The sequence below is a fragment of the Xyrauchen texanus genome, chromosome 49 (assembly GCF_025860055.1).
Source record: "Xyrauchen texanus isolate HMW12.3.18 chromosome 49, RBS_HiC_50CHRs, whole genome shotgun sequence".
Classification (NCBI taxonomy): domain Eukaryota; kingdom Metazoa; phylum Chordata; class Actinopteri; order Cypriniformes; family Catostomidae; genus Xyrauchen; species Xyrauchen texanus.
This window is the reverse complement of record NC_068324.1, coordinates 3761173-3778791: the sequence shown is the minus strand read 5'-3', so window position 1 is coordinate 3778791 and position 17619 is coordinate 3761173. Positions and strand designations below refer to the sequence as shown.

At 38.8% G+C, this 17619-nt stretch overlaps 1 protein-coding gene across 2 annotated transcripts; it reads right to left on the bottom strand.

Moving 5' to 3' along the window:
* Positions 1-4338: 4338 nt before the first annotated feature.
* LOC127640393 (von Willebrand factor A domain-containing protein 5A-like) lies at positions 4339-16374 on the bottom strand. 2 transcript variants are annotated; one of them, XM_052122920.1, is made up of 23 exons: positions 16324-16374; positions 16100-16168; positions 15781-15983; positions 15472-15694; positions 15234-15400; positions 15033-15147; positions 14729-14904; positions 12922-13010; positions 12650-12794; positions 11786-11865; positions 11522-11636; positions 11242-11400; positions 11029-11132; positions 8666-8883; positions 8546-8578; positions 8426-8458; positions 6380-6400; positions 5994-6137; positions 5549-5596; positions 5381-5455; positions 5097-5236; positions 4883-5006; positions 4339-4777 (listed from the first exon to the last, which is right to left on the bottom strand). In XM_052122920.1, the coding sequence occupies exons 2-23, from the start codon at positions 16140-16142 to the stop codon at positions 4698-4700; spliced, it is 2535 nt and encodes an 844-aa protein (XP_051978880.1). In that variant the 5' UTR covers positions 16143-16168; positions 16324-16374; the 3' UTR covers positions 4339-4697. The 2 variants fall into 2 exon arrangements, with proteins under 2 accessions (XP_051978880.1, XP_051978881.1); XM_052122921.1 differs by having other exon boundaries at positions 5435-5455.
* Positions 16375-17619: the final 1245 nt, after the last annotated feature.

Below are 17619 nucleotides of genomic sequence, written 5' to 3'. Positions count from 1 at the left end.
ATAAGACATAAGAATAAGAAAAAGTTCTGAGATGGAAGAATAGGATTTCTGAGATGTAAAGCACCCCTGGTGGAGCAACTTTGTGTACCACAACAAACAGTTTTTAGCTTCCAATCTTTGTCACTCAATGCGCTGGACCACACACAACCAAACCCACCCAGCAGAGACTCCTGTAAACCCACCACTGTTGTGGCTGGATGAATTAAAATACCACAATCTCTGATCCAGGACATCCCATGCCATTCAGACTGATCATAAATGATTAATACTCCTCAACAAGCTTCTACATAAAAATGTATGCATTTACTAAATGTAACAGTAAAAAAGTATAATTCATTAAACATAAAATAAAATAAATAAAAACAGGAGGTACTAATGATTTTCATGATAATTCTAAGTTCAAATATTTAGTTATTGCTATAACTCACCGTTTCTCTGTTGGGTGTGGTGAGAAGGAATTTAACAGAAAGCACACCAAGAGTCTCTTTATATAGTGTAATAGCTCAAAAAAAAAAAAAAGGAAGTATGAACAAACATTTTTCCAGGCATATTAGGAGAGTTATATAGTCATAGCTGGAGATGTGTTGTAACAGACATCAATTCTGCCATCTGGAGACACACCCAAACACACACACACACACACACACACACACACAAACACCCAAACACACACCCACACACACAAACACACACACACCCCCAAACACACACACACACCCACACACACACACACACACACACACACACACACACACACACACACACACACACACACACACACACACACACAGGAAAGTCAGAAAATAAATATCCACATCTAAATGTACGGTTCATTTGTTTTAATGTCATGCAAAAGTATAAAATTACTAAATGATTCATGCATTTCTCATAGGTGGACATATGAAGTGAGGAGAGAGGTCATCCCAGAAGATGTAGACACCCACACACACATTATTATTCATATAAAACATTTATGTTTTTAGTATTACATTGCTGCATTCTAGTCACAATGAACTGTATATGTGAAAAAGTATGAGCATATTCTCATTTAGATGTGCAAGCACTGCAATTACAGGACGCATGTGCAATTTTTGATTTGTTTCGTTGTTATTTTTGGTATGTTGGCTGAAGGATCAGCACCTGTGCTTCTGCAGCCTATGTCTTTGTTTTTCCAACACCTGAAGATCTTCAGGTTTGGGGGGCCCCAGGGCCCCAAGAGGAGGGGCTGGGGCTTCAGATAGGGCAGCGGCTGTAACAGCCACCAGATCTTTGTTATTTCCCAGAAAACATGCAGAAATGATGATTTACTAGTAAATTACTAGAAGCAAATTGATGCTAATTATCCAAAGTGACGTGTATTACAGAAGTCTCGGTGCCTCACTGTAACTCAGATTTTATCTTTTATCTTTTCTTAGTACAAAAGACTAATTCTTTCATAATTTCTCACCCTCATGTTGTTCCAAACCCGCATGATTTTCTTTCCTCTGCGGAACACAAAAGGAGATGTTAGGCAGTATGTTGGTCTCAGTCACCATTCACTTTCATTGTATGGAAAAAAGAGGCAAAGTGAATGGTGACTGAGACTAACATGCTGCCTAATATCTCCTTTTATGGAACAACATGAGGATGAGTAAACCTTGTCAGAATTTTCGTTTAGTTTTTATTAAAATATATTAACATATCAAGCAACTAAACATGTATCAGTTGTCATGTAATCCACACAAGAAAACATTTATTTCACCATACGATTTCACCTCTCTATTTAAAATGTGTGTCTCTGATATGTCACCTACCATCACACATTTGATTAATTGTTGCCTAGCCTCTGCTGCAGTTCCAGCAGAACTAAAACTGCTGCTGTAACCCCCATTGTTAAGAAATCTGGTCTTGATCATTTAAATATGAACAATTATATGCCAATTTCAAATTTAATGTTCTTAGCAAAAATAACTGAAAAAGAAGTGACCTCACAATTGCCGTCTTACTTATATATACACACACACACACACACACACACACACACAATTATAAAAAAAAATACTTCAGATAATTTAAATACATTTCATCATTATTGTGGAAGATTAGTAAAGCATTGATAAGACAAAAAGTGGCTTTAGAAGGCAATATATCATTTATTTGCATATTATTGAACATTAGTCTATCGCCTACAGTCCACTGAAATCCATTTTGCAACTGAATTCGTTAATCTGTCTCAGATTCATTAAGAGGGCTTTTCTCAGGATTTTTTTTATTTTATATTTTTATTTGTTTATTAAGCAAATATAAAAAATATTACAAAAAAATGGCATTTAAATTACAATCAACTTAATTTTAACATGGGCTGACACACAAAAATAATAATATGATAAAAGACAAAAAAAAAAATCTAATAATAATAATAATAAAATAAAATAAAATTACACCATCATATGAAGTCACCAGGGTACTAAAAAAATAAAATAAAAATGTTATAACAAATTATATTCTTCAATTGTATCTATTGTGCTGTCGCTAGTGTCAAGCACGCTTGATTGTGGTTTGTTCTCTGTACAGCTGCAAGTTGCCTAAACAGCTGGAGTTTTGCTTACTGCCCCCTGCTGAAAACATCAAGCTACTTCAAGCTTGAGTTGCACAAATGGAGGAAATATTCCATAGTACGGTCCAGAGACATGATTAATTATATTCATTTTCTTACGCTTTATTTTTTATTAATTAATCACTCGGAATAAACGTTTTAAATCAACAACAGTAAAACATTTTTACTCATGTGCTGAGGATTTTGTACCAATAAGATTTCACTGCGGGTGAATTTGTGATAGATGTTCTGCAGTCACAAGACTTCTAGTGGAGTTGTCCTTTTCCATACAATGAAAGTAAATAGCGACTAGGGCTCAAAAATGCTATATTCCAAGTGTGAAGAACAGACTGAAATGTTGTATCTTGTATTGAATATCTTTCATTGTGTGGAAAAGATTCATTTCAAAATAACTATTTTTGTGTTCTATAGAATAAAGTCTCAACTTAGTAAACTTTTACATTTATCTAAACCCAAAAAGCATGAAGGATCTTTATAGCTGGACTAACTTGGCTGAAACCGACGTCGTTGACGTAGACGTCGTTTGTTTCACAACATCCAGATATTCCTCACTGCACTGATCCCCAAAAATATTGACAATTGAGCTAAATGTTTTACTGTGGATATAGATACTTTTCTACCTGTTTCCTCCAGCATCTTCACAAGGTCCTTTGCTGTTGTTCTGGGATTGATTTGCACTTTTGGCCCCAAACTACATTGATCACTAAGAGACAGAATGTGCCTCCTTCCTGAGCGGTATGATGGCTGCGTTGTCCCATGGTGTTTATACTTGCATACTATTGTTTGAACAGATGAATGTGGAACCTTCAGGCATTTGGAAATTGCTCCCAAGTATGATCCAGACTTCTGGAGGTCCACAATTGTTTTTCTAAGGCCTTGGAGATTTTTCCCATGATGTCAAGCAAAGAGGCACTGAGTTTGAAGGTAGGACTTAAATTACATCCACAGGTACACCTCCTATCAGTGGCTAATTGCCTAAAGGCTTGACATAATTTTCTGGAATTTTCCAAGCTGCTTAAAGGCACAGTTATCTTAGTGTATGTGAACTTCAGACCCACTGGAATTGTGATATAGTCAATTAAAAGTGAAACAATCGGTCTGTAAACAATTGTTGGAAAAATGACTTGTGTCATGCACAAACAACTTACTGTGGTGTCATCATGGTACAGTCATGATTTCAGATATCATGGTACTTACATTGGATTTGATAACATACTCTCTCCAGAGGAGTTTATAACGGCTCATCTCCTCATCGAAGATCAGTGTGCATCCTGACGCCATTTCAACACTCTGCTATCTGTCACACTGATGGAATAAACTATTAATAACTGTATTTATAAGGTCAGTCTATGTTCAGGAAGCACATGCACTCCTGTTTATTTTTCTATTCTGTTATTCTACTGTTTTATTTTTCATATATCAAAGAGATGATGCAACAAATTAGGAGAAATCTAGAACAGGAAACATTATTTTCACACTCATGAGACTAGGGCTGGGTATCGTTCAAAAAAATTCGATACCGATATCTTGACTTCGATGCCAGTTCCTAAATGCTACATTTTAACAAGATTACAAACATTACACATTACCTAAAAAAAAAAAAACGTTTTATTTTTTTCACTTTGTTAACTTTTAGAGACTCAAAGACTCCTGAACCACTGCAGCTCCAACAAAGGAACAAAATGTAACCAACACAATAAATCAGTGCAAATAGTTTTAATAAAGATCAATCAGTTGTCCATATTTTCATTGTTGTCTTCCGGTCATTTTGACCCGAAGAGGATTTTCTTTTGCCTGAAAATTCTAGTTTATGTAAACTTTTAGACTTTGTTCACACTGGGTATCAAAATTGTATTTTTTGTGTGTGTTTTTTCCACTTTGTTACACTTTTGGTGTTCCCGGTCAAAAATGGCCGGCCTATTAAAAATTGCTTATAAATCTCTCATTATGCTATATTATCACCAAAAAATGTATTTGATGTGTTTGTCAGCTTGTTTACTTTCAATCAGGACAGGTTTTGTATTTCTGTTTAGTCTCACCGACTGAGCTAATGCACATCATTTCTGAGTGAAAAAAAAAGCAGCATTTGTGTCCCAAGTCTTCAGATTCCCAGCGTCTCTTCTGTCACCTGACATCCCAGCAGGGCATTACCAACACACACACACTGAGACACACTGTCCACTGAAACACATGTAAAGTAATAACTGCACACACTGCAGTAAAATATGTGATCAAATGTCTCATGAATGCTGATTGGATGAATGTTATCTGGAATGGAGATCTCACCTTTCTGAGAGCGGATCCATGATGCCGCCTTCATGGCCACAAACTGCCACTCAACCTGATGATCCATTTTATATCCGTACAGCCAGATGAGAGCCAGAAGAGTGGCCCAAACTAACACATCCACCTGAAACACAAAACCACACATCATCCACGTGTTCGTCATTGGACAATGTGCATAATCATTGATTGATTTACAGTATTTCATATAGCCCACCTGTGCTGGCTTCTGATTGGTCAGCTCATCCTCCGTCTTTCCAAACACATGAGCCAGTGTGGAGTTCAGATCCCAGCAACCGGATGCCTTCTGGAGAGAAACCAGCTGGAGCAAAGAGTCCTTCTGGAGCTCAACAACGGCTGAACACACACATGTACACACACACACACATATGTTGTAAGTTATTTTTTACCATTCTGTTCCAATTCGAAATGATCTTTTATTAATTATTAAATAATCTGACATGATTAGGTGATTATGTGTGTGTGTGTGTGTGTGTGTACCCTCTTGTTTGCTTTGAGAGTTTGCCTGAACAGACAGCACAGATGAAGACTTACGGTGAAATAATCTCAAGCACTCTGCAAATGTCAACAGCGATATTGAGATTTTGCATTTGTTTTACATCGATTTGAAAATAAAAACATCTTTAGTGAATCTGTAAATTGTCTTACTTTCCTTTAATGTTCTCTTCTGTTTTTGTTCAGGACACCCCGTTTGGTCTATTAAGAAGAATTCATGTCTCACTCAGATGGAAAATACTTTTTCATGTTCATTATTTGAAAGACATACAACAACACAATATACTCAAATCCCCTCAGAAACAGACTAGTATGAACACACAAACAGTTTTAAAAGAATCACTAAATGTTAACTTTTATTTTTACATATGAATTGTGTTAGTAAGCAGTGCTATGTTTGGCATTTAAAGAGAATTTTACAAAGAAATTTTACACTTAAATTTGGCTTTTACCAAAAATGACTTACGGTGGAATAAAAGTATGTATTTTTTTTAGTTGCCGTGTTCCCTGGGAATTTAACCCATGACATGTGCATTGAAACCCCAATTAATTCTTTAGTGATTCCTTCTTTACATCAAAGTTTGTTTGCGTCACTTACACTGCTTTGACCCCGTAAAATAATCCATTCCTCCACAGTCCGCTGCAAATGTTCCAATTTCACAGGGGTCAATCTTTATACAACTTTGAATTCTTTCAACTTGGACATTTTTTGGATTTCTCCTGCATGTTGATTTCATGTTATCTGCCACAACAAAAAAGGTTCCTTTTTAAATGTTATTTTGTATTCATTTGTAGGCACAATTTATGTCTCCAAAACATTTTTAAGCATTGAAGCATGAGCCTTTAGATCAAAGGGATTTTTAAGATCACAAGAAACAAATCAAGTTTTTCCAAATGTTTGACTGGTAAAGTAAATCTCCCAGTACATGAAAACAAATACAAATATTGAAAAAGGTTTTGTAAAGAGAATATAGTTTGTCTTACCTAATTGTGCATATTCAAATCCTGCAACAAATATATATATATATTTATTTTACCTGCTTTACCTGAAAATAAAACCTTCTGTCACCATCTACTCACCCCCATGTCATTTTAAACCTATCTTTGTCTGAGCTTCTCCCTTGCATTAAATGAAAGTGAATGGAGACAGAAGAAGCCAAAAAAAAAGACAAAAATAAAACCATAAAAGTACCTTATGACTCATGCACTATATTCCAAGTCTTAAAAAGTCATGCAATAGCTTTATGTGTCAAACAGGCCGACATTTAGGTAGACAATGAAAATCTAGATTGGTCACCTGTTGACTCTAATTGTATGGAAAAGTGCAGCTTGGGCATGGCTATAAATAATTCCTATCGTGTTTCACAGAAGAAGAAAATTCATACAGGTTTGGAACAACATGAGGATGCATAAATGATGACAGAATTTTCATTTTTGGGTGAAGAGAACTCATCAAATGTCAGGAAAAGCAAATCTCCACAACACCTACCTGACAAAAAAACACATCAGACATTGAAAAGAAGAGTCAATATTATTTATCTTACCATACCATGGCAAAATCAGAGATTGAATGTCGTTGTATGTTGTTGCTAAAACACACTGTGATGCTATCAAAACATTGCTCTGTTTGTTTGAGCGGCCCATCTAGTCTGACACAACAACACTGGCTCTAGGGACGGCCCATCCTATAGACGATACAGGTGTCCGTCTAGGGCACCGGATGTGCCTAGGCGGCCCAGCAAATAAGTACTTTGAACAAATCATTAATTAGCGGTGTCCCGATACCATTTTTTATAGAACAAGTACGAGTACCGTTACTTCATTTTTGGTACTACTGTATAACAGGACAGATAGTCCTATAAAGAAAGAGGTTTAGTGTCGAACTGATGTGATTAACATTAAGCTGGTTTTGCACGGGATGCGGTGGGCGGCAGGCTTTGCTAGTGATCTCGCAGCTTCTTGTTTGTACAGGCGTTTTCCATTCACACGAGAAGCGGTACCAAACGTGCCAGTAGAAGTGCAGATACTGCATCTATGAGGCGATTACTGTAAATATTGTATTAGTTTTCATGTAATAAATGCACACAGGGAAGGAGGTATTGTCCCAAGTGAAGGAGTTCAAGTACCTCGGGGTCTTGTTCACGAGTGAGGGGACAATGGAGCGGGATGTTGGCCGGAGAATCGGGGCAGTGGGGGCGGTATTGCACTCGCTCTATCGTACCGTTGTCACGAAAAGAGAGCTGAGCCGGAAGGCAAAGCTCTCGATCTACCAGTCAATTTTTGTTCCTACCCTCACCTATGGTCATGAATGCTGGGCCATGACCGAAATAACTAGGTCGCGAGTACAAGCGGCCGAAATGGATTTCCTCAGAAGGGTGGCGGGCTTCTCCCTTAGAGATAGGGTGAGGAACGTTTGCGTCGAAAGGAGCCAGTTGAGGTGGTTTGGGCATCTGGTAAGGATGCCCCTGGGGCGCCTCCCTAGGGAGGTGTTTCAGACACATCCAGCTGGGAGGAGGCCTCTGGGAAGACCCAGGACTAGGTGGAGAGATTACATCTCCACACTGGCCTGGGAACGCCTCGTTCTTCATTTCTTGCCATTTCATTTTGTTTTTCTTTCGTGGTTATTATAGTTTGTCAGTATAATTAATCAGATGTAATTATTGTCCAGAGATCCGGACTGCTACCGAAACAGCGCAAAAGGTGACGCAGTCACGTGATACTAGCCACAATGGGCCAATCACATTCATTTAATATTACTGGATGAGGATATTAAAAATACTTTTATAAAGAATGCTGAGGCTTATTTCCATTCACATGTTTGTTTTTTTGTTGTTAATAAAAATAACCAGGCCCCCTGTCTCATGTAATACAGTCATTGCTGACAACATTTGCAATTTTTCCAAAATATTCACAAAATAATAGAACAACCTAGTGATAAAAGTTCATTCAAATTCTGTTTGGTGGCCCAGAAATTATACACTTTAGCTTCAATTTTAAAAACAGATATATGCTCACAATCAGAGTACTAACCTCCTGTCTGAATGCTCCTCAGCCGCAGGGATGCTTTCACAAGATAAACACATCAAATGTGTTGATAAATTACAGGAAATGCTATTTCAAACATTTCAAATCAATATGCAGATCACAAACCTCCTGTTAGCGTGCCCATCAGCTGCAGGGATCCTTTCACAAGATGAACACATCAAATGTGTTGATAAATTACAGGAAATGCTATTTCAAATATTTCATTTTGTTATGCAGAACACTAACCTCCTGTTGGTACTCTCCTCTGCAGCAGGGGTCCTTTCACAGTCTGTTTGCTGTCTTTGTTAATGGCAATGAAGGCTGTATGAATACAACTCACTCCTGCCTGAACACTGAGCTCCACCATCCTGCTCTTGATACCCTCCATTCCTGCAACACCTGCCCTCTCCTGCTGCTCCAGGGAGCGAATGAGGGACCGAGCCGCCAGACGGTGGATGGCCAACCTGCAGAAGCATAAGCATAAGCATACAGACTAAATTTTCAGCCAATCAGACGCTTGGAATCCTCTGTGGACCTACGAGACGCAGCAGCAGCTGTGAGTTTTGGGAACTCTCTCAATTTTTGGGAAAATTGTCATGCAAATTTTGGGATATCACATAAAAATGCTGTATGGAATCACCAAAATGTGCATATAAACCGTATATGTTTGTTTGAGGTGACAAAACGTGTAATTTTGTAAGAAGGCATGTTGATTAAACAGTATTACCAGTCGAGTGTAAAAATGACCTAAATGCCATATCCTAGTTTAAGTAAACACAATGGTATTACAATTATGACATGTCAGTGAAAAACTCAAATAAAAGGTACAAAGCGCATATGTGGCTTAGCATGGCAATACAAAGTGCCAGCTTCTATATTATATTCCATTCAAGTCAAGAAAAAATGTCTGCTATGAAAAAATTCAGTATTAAATGTACCGCAACTAAAACGGGCCTAAAAACCTAACAATAATGTATTAAATCTGACAATATTTATGCAGAAATTTGTTTACAATTTCTTCAATTGCACTACTATATTGCTTTCATTGTAAGTCAAGTAAGCATTTCTGCTCACCTCCGCCTGCATGATTTCATCTCGGGGTATGTAGAGAAACTACACCAAACTATTCAATTCTGGTGGAACTGAGAGAAGTATTTAATTTACAACTATTTATATTTTCTTCAGTATGTGTAGCATTCATGAAATTAATTGCTAAATAATTTCTAAAAGACAGAGGCCGTTCAGATCAACGTAGAGCAGCAACTATAGTAGAAAAGGACACAGGTGTCTCGAGATGGTTTTTAACAGTTGATGTTCTCTTTAACTTGACGTAAGAATGATCCTGAGCGAGACACTTGGTGCAATGGTCAAAGCCATCCATTTAACGTGTTTTTATAGAAAAGAAACAGAAAAACGGCATGAATGGATGTAAAAATGCATTTGGTGTGAATGGCCTCTTATTAACAAGACACAAAACCAATTAAAGTTCCTCAAAGTTACCTCTCAAAAAATAATTTGTTTCAAATGATAGTAGGTAAATATCCACTTCATCCAATGACTGGTTTGTTCCCGGTTTCCTGAAATATCCTGATGCTGTTTTACTGAGTGAGAAACTGTTGCAAATTATTCAATGAGACAGCAGTCCGAACTAACTGGACTGAATAGAGAATCGATTGAGACCCTTTTTGCTGTTTGTCCAGTTTGCTGGAAAGAAATTGACTCAATGGAATTATTTATTTGTGTCAGTCATCACTAGTTCTGATTCTACGCAGCCAATGTCATAATCGCTGATATTGTCAGACAAAAAATGCTTGTCAGAGAAGTTTCTCAGTATATTTTCTGAAAGGAACTCAACTGGTCTCGAGATACATTTACATTTACATTTATGCATTTGGCAGACGCTTTTATCCAAAGCGACTTACAGAGCCCTTATTACAGGGACAATCCCCCCGGAGCAACCTGGAGTTAAGTGCCTTGCTCAAGGACACAATGGTGGTGACTGTGGGGATCGAACCAGCGACCTTCTGATTACCAGTTTACCAGTTATGTGGTATAGACCACTACACCACCACCACTCCAGTAAAGGGCTAAAGGCAGAGTCCACACTTGTTAGAGTCCGAGTCAAGATCGAGTCCAATTGCTCACGAGTCCATGACAAGACCGGTCTTGAGTACTACAACACTTAATAAAAGGAATATAGATTTATTGTTAGCTTTGAAAAGGAAACATGCACTTCTAACTGAAAAGCCTACAATTAAGCAATGTATATATTCAAGAAGCCACAGGAAATAATAGATCTAGTAGAGCAGACACTAGCAACGCCACGGTCATGGGTTCAATTCCCAGGAAAAATGCATATACGTAAAACGTTTACCCTGAATGCACCGTAAGTTGCTTTGGGTAGAAGCGTCTGCCAAACGTAAATATTTAACAGATAATTGTGTTCACAAGCAACGTGAAATTGGGGTAATGGACAAAAATGAACCTGTGTTGATCGCTTATGCTTAAAACATTTATGGCCACATACGTTGTAGGCTTATTAAGCATAATTGACAAAGAATGTGCATGTAAACGTGCTCAGTGTTGGAGAACATGGTTATAAGTTTTACCCAGTATCTTCAGTTGGTTTAAGGCAGAAGTGGAGCTGGTTTGTCACTGGTTGATCTTTCAGGCTGTATGTCACAGTCACTGTTCCCTCAGAGCTTCCTGAACTCTATAAGAGCGGGAAAAGGCACCTTAACTTGGAAATATGAGGATTCTACAATCTATACTAATGAGAGACATTGGTCTCAAATTCGCATTCAAGAAAAACATGCCCTCACCTCTCCTTTAAGCAGGGTATATATTAGTGCCCTTTGACCCTGAAAGAGCACATTGATGGGAGGGGACAGTGTGTCAACAGTAATGCCATCTGGCACAGTCCAATTCACAGAGATATTAACCACTGCTGGCTGCAGCGCAAATTTGAGAGACTGCATCACCTGATACAATTTAAAGAGAGAGGAAAAATGGTGATTATACAAACCCTTTCCTTTTAGATATGATCTTGATCTGAATGTATCTGCTTTGTTTCCAGATAAACCCTTTGATCTGTAATCTTACTTTAGTCTGCATGCGGTCAGAGCCAGTGATGAACTGGGCGTGACCAGATCCCTCTCTGGCCATTCCTGTGATGAGGGCGGTACTTGCACCCTCACCAATCCCGAATGAGAAACACCTGAAGACACTTCATTTACTTAAAATCAGCAGTTTATCGCATTGGTTAATAATTAGCATCATCTGACATTAATCAAACTTTTACATCAGAACAGGATAATATAAGCCTTAAGCTAAAATGTGAATTATATAACCAGGAAAGACAGCCACCTGTGAGAGTGAACATTACTTTTTACCAGGTCCAGCACCTCTTTAGTGTTACCAACCTCTCCATCCGTGAAGATAAACAGCTGCAAAAGGAAAAAAAAAGTATTTGCCATGTTGCTCCATGTTGTTTTGTCACATGACTCAATCCATTGAAAGTTTAAGCCTTTACTTAATTTAAATGATGTGTTCTGAATCATGAACAAATTGTAAGATTTGTAAGACTATATAGCTGTTGGATCATGCAAAAGCAATGATGAATATAAATAAAAAATGCAACTAATCATATAATCATGCATATTAAGAATAGCATTAAAAAAACAGGAAAAATAAAAAGGGAGGAGAAAATGCTTCCCACAACAAAATCTACAGTATTTTGGCTGTATCTGTCATCTATAAGGAACAAAACTACTGAAAAGTAAAAAAAAATCTGACCATAATTTAAATATAGATTAACTTGCAGCAAGGATAAACACGTTTTGAGCGACAACAATGTGTTTGTTCAGTGAATTATTGGCAGCCAGAAGCAGGAAACCATCGACATTCAGGAAACATTTATAAACCAAATTGAAATTTGTTCCATTCAGCCATTCATGTCATGTTAACAATATTGCATATTGTTGGGACTATGCAGTTAATGGTAATATTACTACATTTTAATGTTTGATTTTTATATTTTGTTTCCTTTTGTTCAATAAACAATTTTGGTACTTTGATGATTCACCACTTAATGTCCAATGTAAAATCAATTTCCTGAAGCAAAACACAGATCTAAACATTAAAGAAAACTGTGTAAAACATAAAACACTCCAAAAAGTCCTCTACGAGGAATATTTTTGCATGAATATGGGGCATTTTGAGGTGTTGTACCTGTCTGGGGTGATCAGGGTAACAGCACTGACTGTAGATGTGTTTTAGAGGCTCTAAAATCTCAGTGCCGCCCATATCTGCTTGCATTTCCTTTACTCTCTTCAGAGCCTCATCCATTGTCTTCTGATTGTACACAACACTTTTACTGCAATCACACACACACACACACACACACACACACACACACACACACAACAATGAGCGCCTCTCCTCACACACAATGCAAAAATAAGCATAACAAACAAAGTAGTATTAAAGGTTGATTTACTAACTGAAAGAAGGATTCGAAGCGAGAGCCAAATCCATAGATATTGAAGTAGCATCCCATTGGCAGACTCTTCATCAATAAGAGAAGAGTGTCCTGAAAAGAGATAAATACAGACATTTAAATGTATCTCATCTGAATGTGTTTATACAATATATGCTGTATATTATATATATTAGAGATGCCCCGATCGACCGGCCAGGAACCGGAATTAGCCGATTTTCCACATGCTCGGCCCGGATCGGTGACTGGCCGGTCAGCCTCACGTCTGTCCGATTCCAAGCCGGTCCGTTTTGTTGCCAGCGGCGCAGGCAATAACATCACAGCCGCATGTAAACATGTCATTGGCGTGGAAGATCTTCACTGTGTGAGTGAAGAATACATAAAGTTCGCCAAAGTAAACCGTGGGGTAAACCCAGCTGAAAATGCCCATTTTAAAAAAGAAGCTAAAAAGTAAAAGCGGCTAAAGCTTGCCAGAGCTCAGAGCCAATCACAAGTCAGCAGTCTCTCCTAACATTCCATGGTTTGAGCAACAAAAAGACCAAAGCAATTACGAGGAACATTATGGAATTCATGGCCCTGGATGACCAGCCGTTCTCCATATTTGAGGACAGAGGGATCAGAAATCAGATACATTTCCTCGATACAGAGTATGAGGTACTTTCCGACGTCGCGTTGCCCGAGTTGTTTAATCTCGTGTCATGTCACACACGCAGCCTGTTATCTGTCAACATTTGGGTACACAAATCCGGGAGAGGGGAAGTGGGGTGCTGGATGGCAGAGGCAGGCTAAATACATACAAATTGTGCCGTTGTGATTTAATGTGCTGAGTAACGTAATTTTTCCCACCGTGTCCGATATTAAAATCAGTGCGACACGCATTGCAAAAGGCGTGGGCATTGTCGTCATGGCTTCGGGATATGAAATTCAATTCTTCCATCCAGCTGTTGTTAAATTTACATGTATATTTTGCTTTTTACACCGGAGCACCAGCTGAGTCTTCCTCTCCCATCTACCAGTGATGCTTGATTTAACATCCCGCGTCTACTGCCTGCGCAGATATCAACAGCGCAAATGGGTTGTAGGTTGCCAGATTGTGGTCATACATGATTTGTAATTTGTATGATGTGTCGATTGTGTGAGTAGGATGCGTTTCATTCAAGATCTGGCAACTGGACCACCTTGGAATATTATATTGATGTGATTATTCATATAACGTGCTTTGGGCCATACAAATTACAGGGGGTTTTTTGGGGAGAAATAACAAAATGGGAGTGTTGACAGGTATGAAGTTAAAAGCCGTTCCCGAAGCAGTGCTCAGTTTTACAACTGATATTTGTACATCTAACGTAAGTTGAGCGTATCGGACACTTCAGTTTTTCAGATCTTTTGGAATTGTTTTGTTAGACGAGTAATAAAGAGAAAAAGGTCCATTTATAAAAATAGTGGGAAATGACATCTGTTATATAAAGGAACTCATTTGCTGTTAATTGTTATTTCTACCTCTTTCCAGTCACAGAGCACTTTATTTTGAGAGTTGTTTAAGTGAGAGAAGATCCTGTAACTTAGTGCAGTTTGGGGGAAATTGTAATGTTTAATAATTTATTTTATTATGAAAATAAAATTTAGCATTGAAGAAAGGTAGATTTTGTTTGTACATGTGGTCAATAATAGTTCTTAGAAAGAAAATCGGAATCGGAAAAAATCGGTATCAGGCAGGCACACTTGCAAAAAAATCGGAAATCGAAATCGAACAAGAAAATTGCAATCAGTGCATCTCTAATATATATACATATATGGACTCTGAATTTTACCTTTGCGCGCTCTATGCGCCTCTGTGCTCTTTCCCCATGATGCATAATGTCGCGCATACTCCCTGATCTGTCAATCACGAAAACAAACTCGCCTTGTGATGCCACTGATGACATCACTTCCTCAGGGAACTCTGGGTACAAACTGATCATGACCGCTGGATCCCTCATCAGAAAACCTGAACGATAGAGAGACAGAGAGCTCAATTATACTAGTCAAACACAAAACCCCTGATTAAATAGATTAAATTAAAAATAAACACATGCAAAAATGGAGCTCATAATTCAGGTGAACTTCATGTCTTACCTGGCTGGGTAGTGGCCACTCCTGCCTCCACTATAGCGGTGGGCTGATGGGTATTCTGATAGTACAGAAACAGCTCAACGTCCTTATCAAACATGTGACCATCACTCAGATTCACCTAGACACACATTGAACATTTATAACAATCTTATATCTCCTTAAAACCACATGCATAAACACGGTTCTGTTCATACACATAAATACCGTTGCGTGAGTGTGATCAGAGTTGAGGAACACTAGAGGATCCAGAGTGCAGTTGGACTCTATTTTGGAGATGGGGTTTGGAGAGCTCACATGAACACTGAGAGTCAGAGTGTAGGGAACAGATCCACATCCTGATGAAATCTCTGAAACTATTCCACACCCTGAACCTGAAACACACACGCAGAACCTTATAATGGTGTCATTCTGATGAGAAAGCGTGTATGAAGAACTGTAGTACCTGCTGGTGTGTATCGGGGGTTGAGTACAGCAGGCAGACAGAACCGCAGGGCGTCATCGGCCTGAACAGCGAGCTCGGTGACGTAGATGATGGTGATGGCAGCGTTCTGACGTGGTGACAGACACCCAACACTCAATCTGAACACATCAGAACTCTCTGCGCTCTCTTCCAACAGAAACACCTGCTGACCCGAACTCACAGCATCATCATACTGATCCCTCGCCTACAAGAGAGAGCGACAAACTTGAGTTTTGTGATATCAAGACACGATTTTATGAACTGGGATTCAGCCACAGTATTTGGACTCACGCTCTGTCTCTCTTGCACCTCTGCCACAATCTCCTGCTCGCCGATCTTGGCACTGAAGTGGCAGACAGCAGCATCAGCTGGCAGAGGAAAGACGAACAAGGCCTCCAGGTGGCGCTCTTCCTCATTCACATACTGCAGAGTGGACGTGACTGTGGCAACATGCCCCTGAACCCGCACATCCACTGTGATGCTCTTCAGAGGCACTGACACAATCAAACACAACAAGACTTGTAATTAATTAAGCAAAAAAGTAAAAAAACATTCCAAAGGAATGTTAAAGCTTCCATTGACGTAAATATATAAGTAAGAGAGTCCATACCTGGCACCTTTCCCTCAGATATAAGACCACACCTGTTCATCATTCCGACACGGTTCGAGGAAATTTAGTCTGTAACGGATTAAAAGTCGCTGTATAAAGTTTTCAACCAGTATATGCCTTGTTAAGGTTACGATTTTAAAATATTGTTCTTAAATTATGTCAAATGTATAATGTTTCATGCATCACCTCCAAGCAAATTGAAAGTGAACTGAACACAAACTTACTTCCTTTAAATCTTCAGTGACCGACTACAGCAACTGGAAACAGCAGGTGAGTGTAGAGAAGTGATGTGGTTCCTGTTATGGTGAAGGCTTTTATGTATGAATGTTAAATAGTTTTGTAGGCGTAACCAATACCAGCAGTCTTGAGCCCACCAGGTACGGAAGCCCTGAACCGCAAGATGGAAGAAAAAAACAAACGGTGGGAAAATGTTTTATAATTGTCTCAGTCTTCATTTTTTTTTGCTATCTTCAACATTTGTATTTTTACGTGTCTAAAATTATTGCATTGATATATTATACATTTTTACTTGTTTATTTATTGCAAAACAAGCATTAATTTCTAGTGATTTTAGGAGCATCATTTGAACATTTTCTTTAGTGGCCTATATAAAGTATATTGTGTAGCATTAATCAAACTATTAACTCAAACATATTGACAGCTTTTCACATTACACAGCACAAGATAAAGTTAATCAAATATACCTTTCTCAAAAGCCAGTAGTGTGGTACAGTGATTGTATAATATGGTAAACCTTGGTATTTTTTATAATATATTATGGTATTTATATGGTAAGCCCCTTTTCACATCCTACACAGTTTTAGCAACAAATGCATTGATTTAATATGCATTATTAATAACTATTGAATAGTATTCATAAATTGTTTGATCTTATTGCACCTTATATATACACGTTTAAATATACGTTTCAAAATGTCACTAGCTTTCACCATGTAATGTTTAGTGTGTTTGTTCATGTGTTTTATGTCATGTGGTTCTACGTTCACTGTGCGGGAGGTGGATGCTGAGCCCTAGTCCCACGTCATGGCCGCCAAGCCAGAGTTCCTCATCATGGTTGCTGAGCTAGTGCCACATTTTGCCCCGGATCCTGAGTCTGCTCTATGTCACAGCCACAACTCAGCCTGCTCCATGCCATGTCACAGCAACGCCTCAGCCCGCTCCATGCCATGTCACAGCAACGCCTCAGCCTGCTCCATGCCATGTCACAGCAACGCCTCAGCCTGCTCCATGCCATGTCACAGCCATAACTCAGCCTGCACCATGCCATGTCACAGCCACAACTCAGCCTGCTCCATGCCATGTCACAGCAACGCCTCAGCCTGCTCCATGCCATGTCACAGCAACGCCTCAGCCTGCTCCATGCCATGTCACAGCAACGCCTCAGCCTGCTCCATGCCATGTCACAGCAACGCCTCAGCCTGCTCCATGCCATGTCACAGCCATAACTCAGCCTGCTCCATGCCATGTCACAGCAACGCCTCAGCATGCTCCATGCCATG